The sequence below is a fragment of the Propithecus coquereli genome, unplaced genomic scaffold (assembly GCF_000956105.1).
Source record: "Propithecus coquereli isolate 6110/MARCELLA unplaced genomic scaffold, Pcoq_1.0 Scaffold20, whole genome shotgun sequence".
Taxonomy (NCBI): Eukaryota; Metazoa; Chordata; class Mammalia; order Primates; family Indriidae; genus Propithecus; species Propithecus coquereli.
This window is the reverse complement of record NW_012144967.1, coordinates 14,037,698-14,044,851: the sequence shown is the minus strand read 5'-3', so window position 1 is coordinate 14,044,851 and position 7,154 is coordinate 14,037,698. Positions and strand designations below refer to the sequence as shown.

The 7,154-nt window shown below is 56.2% G+C and overlaps 1 protein-coding gene across 2 annotated transcripts in view; it reads right to left on the bottom strand.

The window, feature by feature from the left end:
* Nucleotides 1-6,823, bottom strand: part of ALPK3 (alpha-kinase 3) — a 47,434-nt gene extending 40,611 nt beyond the window's left edge. For both annotated transcript variants that reach the window (XM_012643785.1, XM_012643786.1), the window contains exon 1: nt 6,681-6,823. In XM_012643785.1, coding sequence (XP_012499239.1) covers nt 6,681-6,823 — 143 coding nt within the window. The remainder of the gene's footprint in view (nt 1-6,680) is intronic.
* Between the last annotated feature and the right edge of the window lie 331 nt (nt 6,824-7,154).

Sequence of the window (7,154 nt, the reverse complement as noted above, 5' to 3'; positions counted from 1 at the left end):
TTGGCCTCCCAAAGTGCTGGGATTATAGGCGTGAGCTAACATAAGCTATATTGTAAACAATGTTTATGTTGGAAAACCACAAGTAACTGTTGAAAGCCATAGCTAGATGGAAGCCCGCCCTCTAGGGAAGTGGATTTGAAGTGCATTTGGGGGCACGGGGAGAGTCACTTAGACACTGTCATGCCAACTGAATGTTGCACAGCTTCTTGTTGCCATGGGCTTTCTGTCCCCATCCTCCAAACCACATGGATGTGAGCTGGACACTGAGTGGGCTGCATCCAGTCCCCTGGAAAGCCAGAAAGTCCACACATCTGGAATGATCTTGACACCTCCAAGTCCTTTCAACTCCATGACTTCATAAGGATATCACAGACTAATCATGGGTCTCTAAAGAACATCAGCATCATGGGGTTTTGATGTTCGAAGGGACCTAACCTTACCCGTAGGTTAGGTTTGCTTTGTCCTCTCTCTTTCAGCACCTACACACTCCACTCTGAGTTAGTTGTGATATCCTCTCTTCCACCGTGAACCACACAGCACAACGGTTCCTCAGTGGTCATCCCCAACAAGGACCACATACATAGTAAGTGATAATCGTGTCTGTAGACATGATTAGCTCTTCAGAAACCAGTTAGCTATTCAGAAATCTTTCTCTACATAGAGAAACTGTAGCCAGCTCTCCCCAAATCTATCAGAGCCTGGGATGAGGCCCAAGTGGTGGGAAGTAGCCAGGAAATGTTCCCGCTTCAATCATAACAGTCAGTTCACCCAGGGGTAGAGAGCTGTCCCCAGCTCAGGAGGCAAGAGGACAGTCATTCAACCTGCAAACCTGGACTATGAGCCTGCTTGGGCCTTGCGCTGGCCCGACAGCAGATTCAGAGATTAAGCCAACGCAGGAATACACTAACGTGGTATTCTATGGTCTCCCAGAGTCCAGTCTGCAGGGATGGAGAGAAACCAAAGGAAAAGAAAATTCAGAGAAAGAGGAGGAAAAAGGAGAACTTAATTAAGGGACTGCAGAAAAAAATTTAAAAGGCAGTTGCCATGGTTAGAAGAAGATAGACAATAAGGTGTCACACCTAAATATGTGCTTACAAAAAACATGGAAACCTAGGATGGGGAAGAGGTGGATCATGTGCCTGGTGACTTCCCGTTCTGTTCTCACGGTGCCCCTCCAAGGGGCACAGAGATGTCTTTACAGGCATCTCAGGACCCCTGCCCACATTTCTATTCCTGAGTCCCTGTGCCCCTCTCAAATGGCCCATGCAAGCATCCACTCTGGCCCCTGTGAGAGCCACGCCCACATGAGTCCCCTCTCACACCCGCCCCACCCCATGCAGCCTGGTTAGTGCACGAGCAGTCACTCGGTGGCCCCTCAGTGCCCAGACACAAGAAAAAAGCACTCAGAGAAATGTAGTGCAATATGCATTTACCTTCCAGAGCTGGGGTGAGACAACCGGTTGCTTGATAAGCTAAGCAAAAACAGCAAATGGAATCATTAGGCCAAAAAAGCAAGGAGGGGAGGAGGCGAAATCGACAGTCGCAAACTATTAATCGGCCACCATCTGGGGCCCAGAGGCCTTTCTATTAAAAGAGACCAGCTGTCTTAGTTGGCCCGCTCCAGTTAGCAAGTGGCCTCACCACCGGACACCAATATATCTGAAACCAAGAGCTCAATAAAGGCAGCAGAGTCTAGGAAAATGGTTAGGCAGAAAGGAGGCCCTTTCGGGCTTTGCTTTGAAAAAGATGTGTCTCAGGCACTTGGGTCTCTGCCCCCAAGAATGAGGCTTATAGCTGCCTGGCATGTTTCCCCACCCCACAGTACACCAGCCGGGGGGCAGCTCCTGCTTCAACCTTTGGCCCCTTGGAAGAAAAGAACCCCATTCCTGGAAGTCCCCTGACGGGCTGGGAAGGAATCAGGTGGCCTGGAGAACACTCACCATTAATATGTTAAAGTACAAACCAGCTGGGAGAGTGAAGAGAAAAATAAAGCAGTTAATTCAGCAAGAGCTGGGAGGCACGAAGGTCCATCAGACCAGCACGAGGCCCATCCTGCCTGGAGGCCCTGATTGTCCCCCCCAATCTGGGCAGCTAGGACCCGACACTAACCGGGACTGCGTAGGCCACTGAGGGGCGGGGACCCACACAGGGCTGCCCCTTAGTGGAGCTCCCACCCACTTGGTCTGAGCCCACTCTTACCTTTCCCTCCACCTTTCCTAACACAAATCTCTCCAGCGGGGCTCTAGATCCCAGCTCTGCGGGAGATCTCAGGGGCTACCTCATCCACACTCACTCCCTGCAGCTGTCCCTGTGGTGACAAGAGCTCTCCCCCCTTTGTCAGCAGCCCAGCCTGCTCGATGGCACTTGTGGTCTATATCTCTAATCACAAGAAAGCTCTACTAATATCCCATCTCTTTATAACTACAAAACAAACTCATCCTCTTCCCCCAAACCTGGCTTCCCTCCTCCCCGGTGCTCCTGGTGTGTGAATATCACTGGCATTCTCCCGAACTCCTAAGCTCAAAACTTGCCATCTTGTATTCCTGCCCATCCTCCATCCCCCAAATCCAGCCAGTCAACAATTCTTGGCTCTTCTTTCTCCCTTTCTCAATACTTCTGCTGTTGTGCTCTGATCTAGACCCTCATGGCTCCATATCTGGTGACCATCTCAACCCCCTTCCCCTTAACCCCTTGTATCAGACCACTGCTCTGAACAAGATGCTACAGTCCCCCCACTGTAGATCATACTGAGCCTCCCTCCTTTGTTAGGCATTTACTAATCTACTCACACCCCACTACAACCGTGGTTCTCTCTACTTCCTAACACTCAGGTGCCACTGCAGCCAGACCTGTCCCCAACTGGCATGGACAAGTCCATTCCTGGCCTCTGAGCCTTCACTTTTGTCCTCCCTGTTCGGAAAGTCCTCCCTCCTTCCTTCTGCTCAACTAAGTCCTGCGCACTGAGCCTTCACACCTAGCTCTTTCGTAGCTTCTGTGGCTCCCAGCACAATGCTAGGCATACGATGGGTATTCAAATGCTGTTCTACAGAAGGAAGAGAAAGAGAAGAGAGGAAGAAGAAGAAAAAGGAAGAAGGAGGAGGAGGAAGAGGAAGGAGGGGAGGGAGAGGGGAAAGGGGGAGAGGAAGCGAGGGAGTGGGAGGAGAAATGCATTTTTCAAGCAAGTAAGGTCCTGCCCCCAAAGGGAGCTGCCACTCCAGAAAAGATGGAAAGAACAGCTCAAGAGTGCAGCTGCCTCTGCTCAGAGCTTTAAAATCCTCTGGAGACTGTGTGGGCAGAACCTCCCATGGTTCCAAGGCACTGGCCAACTCCATCCTTTCCTGACCATAAATTTCCTTTGTCTCTCTCCTTAGAATTGAGAGAGTTCCTCTTCTCTGGGTCTGGACTTCTTCCCTGGGAAGAAGAGGGGGAGAGTTAGCTTTCTCATTCAGAGAGGCGGATGATGGGTTCTATAGGACCTGCCTGCAAGGACTGAGCCGGGATAGCTGGCCCTCCCCCAGCTCTCTCTGGAGCTGTCTGGGATGCTCTGCTCCCCGGACCCACTGTCCTGCTTTCTCTAGGCCTCGCCCTTCCATGGTTGGTCCGGCCAGGGGGAACCCTGAGCCAGTGGAGGCACCTGGTCTTCAGAAGGCAGAAGCCCTGCCTGTGCCTGGCAGACTGGGCCACAGCCAGGCTCAGGGCTCTCACCCAGGCAGGGGAGCTCCCCACTTGCTGCCTCTGACGGGGTCAAAATCACAGGCACCAAATGTTGGCGCGGAAAGGCTTTAAAGTGTTCTCCATGCCACCTTCATCTTACAGAATGGGAATTCAGGGCCCAGGAAGGAAAGGTCTCCTCAAATGGAAGCAAAGTAGGCCTGGAGGAAACCCGGATTGGCTGCAGAAGCTGGATGCCTCCATCCTTCCTGGCTTTCATCTGCTCTGGGAATGTAAAAGTCCCTGGGAAAGTCCTGTTCTGATACCTCAGTTTCCCTGAAAGCCCTAAACAACCTGACTGACCCAAGCAGAACAGCAGAGGTTATTTCAAAACCGTGTGTAGCAACATCACAGGTTCTGCTGCTCCTCTGAGCCCACCTAGACCAGTGCCTCCAAGAAATGAGGGTACAGGGGCTTCTGGAACTTCTGAGTGTCCCACAGAAGCTAATTGGTAATAACTGCTTCCACCCAACTGTGGTCCCTTAACCTACTCCAGCCTCCACACACCCACCTTGCTATGGGGTGAGGTCCTAGGTGTTGGATGGCCTGAGGTTGGGCTTACAGCTTGGTGGGACTGTCTGGGTGTTGGGCCTTGGACCCCAGTGGGCACTGGAAATATCCTTCAGCTGACACTTGACTGGAACGCCCCCAGAGCTGTGGGGCAGGTGGAGGTGAGGCATGTGTGGGGAGATGGGTTCTGGCCCTGGGACCAAGGCTTCTAGTGCCCCACCACCAGCCCTGCTCGCCATCAGCTCCTGGGGCAGCCCATCCTCACAAGCGCCCATGAGAATGATGCCTCAGGAGCTCCAGGACAGAGTTACGCAAAGGCAGTCCTAGAAAACGTCGGCAAAGAGCGAGTGGAGACAGAACTTGCCTCTCAGTCGGGACTCTGGGACAGACAGGGCTCGGCTGAGCTGGAGCCGACGGAGCTGGCAGAGCTCTCAAGGGACTCTTTCTCCTTGTCTGTTGGGCCCCTCCCCATCCTCACGGGCAGTCAGGCCTTGCTAGAGAACAGGCACCTGCCGCCCCCGCCACCCCCCAGTGCAGCCCCATTCACACTCTCCCCTCTCTGGCCAAAGGCTTTTCCAGAGGCCAGAGAAATCCAGCTCCCCTCATCCCTCAGAACCTGTGGGCGTCTGTGGGCAGCTGGTCAGGGCAGTGAGAAACTGCAGGGGCAACACACGGCCCAAAGTCCAAGGCTAGAAAACTCTCTCTCCCACTGTCCCTGTCCTGCCCCCTCCAAATACTTGATGAAAAGAGACTCCTTTTGAGAGCGTTCCCACTTAGGTCCAAGGACGCTTAAGCCGGCCACTTCTGCCCCACCTCTAGCTCTCAGGCGGGCACACTGCGCTGCGCTCGTGAGGCGTGCAATTAATGTTTATCTACAACTGCTCAGCTAGGCAGAAGCCTTTTCCCCAACAGCCCAGATCCCCTGCCTTCCCCGTTCTGCCTGTTGCCCAAGCCACCATTCCCTCCCTTCCTCCACTGCTGTGGTGACTGAGAAGGATCCTGCCTCCACCTCTTCTATTTGTCCCACTGGTGTTGACAAAGGCCAAACACAAGAGGCAGAGCCCAGACCAGTCACTGCCACAAGTGCGAGGCTCCCACAAGGGAGTCAACTTCACTATGGAGTGGATAGAATACATGTCCGAATTTCATCCCGGTTTATTTGTAGAGCCAGGACTTGGGAGGTGGAAGGGGCATTCTTTCCTGGCAGCCAGGGGCCTTGTTGTGTCTGACTCAGTCACTAACACCAGTCCTCAGCCCTGCCCCAGACATGTGACACCATTTGACGAGTTTTATGCAGAAACCGGTTCCGGTTACATTTGAACTTTTCCGACTCCAAGGTCAATAGGACTCAGCCAATCCATGAGGAAGTGCCCGGGACTTTTCCTGAATGTCCTTGATACCCGTTTTTATGCTGTTTTAGGAACGGAGAACAACAGGTCTCTAGACGGCGTCTCAGAGGAGTGGCCGTTTTCGGCATAAACATACAAGCCAAGTTCTCGGGCTATGAAACAACCACTATCCCAACAGCTAAACGTCACATTTCCCTTTGGAAAACAGGCTGCAGAGGTGGAGGGAAACTGAGCTGCCCAGAGGGGCAGGAAGGAAGGGTCTGTCTCCATGGCAATGCACGTGTGGCATGTGTCGTGTGTTTGTGCACCTCTGAGGAGTGCCTGTGGCTTCTCTATTGTCGCCGTGTCTTTCTATCTGGGCAGCTAGCTCCTGAAACAAAGCATCCACACCTCTGCAACTCTTAGAAGACCAGAGAAGGGCTCGTCAGTTCCCCGCCTCCCTTGGCACTTCGCTCCCCTGCACTGGGCAGGGCAATCGGCTCCCTCAGAGTGCAAGTCCTCAAGTCCGGGACATCCCCATGCGGGGCCAACCAGCACCGCATCCCACCCCTTCATCTTCGCGCCCCGCAAAGACCGTGGGGATGACCAACGTCCTGGACCCAGAGTCGGGCCATACTTACACGGGTTTATTTCTTCCTGGTGAATCTTCCCGACCCAGGGCAGTCCCCCGAGCGCCCCTGCCCTCTCTCTCCACCCCCCACCCTAGTGCTCTCCCTCCCTCCCTGCCAGGGAGGAATTTCAGCCACTCTGGCTGTCCTTATCGCTGACTGTGGAATCCAGTTAAATGTGGAGTCCAGGGAGTAGCGGAGTATGGGGTGGGGGAGGTACAGAAAGCCTTGGGGCGCCGGTGAGATCACCCCAAAGTGGGGCCTTTCTCCTCTCTTGAGCCTGCGCTGCCAGAGGCCTGAGGCCCACAGGCCACGAGGGGCCCAGAGGGCTGTTCCAGCCTGGCCAGGGCCCCAGGCCTTGGGCCTGCGGGCTGCGGCGAGCTGGGGGCCTGGGCTCAGCCTCCAGAGGCCAGGCCGCCCTCCGGCCGGCCGCGACCAGGGGACCCTTGGAGGAGCTTGCCCGTGGCCTGCGCCCGCCCGCCCGGCCCCTGGGCGCACTCACCTGGTCTCGGGCCGCACGCTGAGCAGGTAGCTGCGGCTGGCGGGGCTGGGGATCCACACGGGCCCGTCGTCCTCGCCGTCGCCCCCCGTCCCGGACCGTCCGCCCGAGCCCCAGCCCCGGCTGGGGGCCCTCCGCGACCCCATGGCGCCGCCGCCCTGCCCGGCCTCCAGCCCCTGCCCGCGGCCGCCGCTCCCGCCCGCGCCTGACGCGCGCCCCTATTTATAGCCCGCGGCGGCCGTCGTCACCTGCTGCTGTCCCTTCCCTGGCCCGGCCTGGCCGCCCGGCTCCTCGTCACCGCGGGGGCGGCGGGGGGGCCTCAGTGCGGTCCGCGTCCCGGGGCCGCCGGGCTCCTCGTCCAGCCCGGGCCGCCGGCGCGACCGTCGCTGCGTCCGCGTCGGACGGGGAGGCCTCGGGAGGGAGGCGCGGGCAGGCCCTTCGCAGAGTCCCCGCGACGCCGGGTTCCCGCCGGCCTCT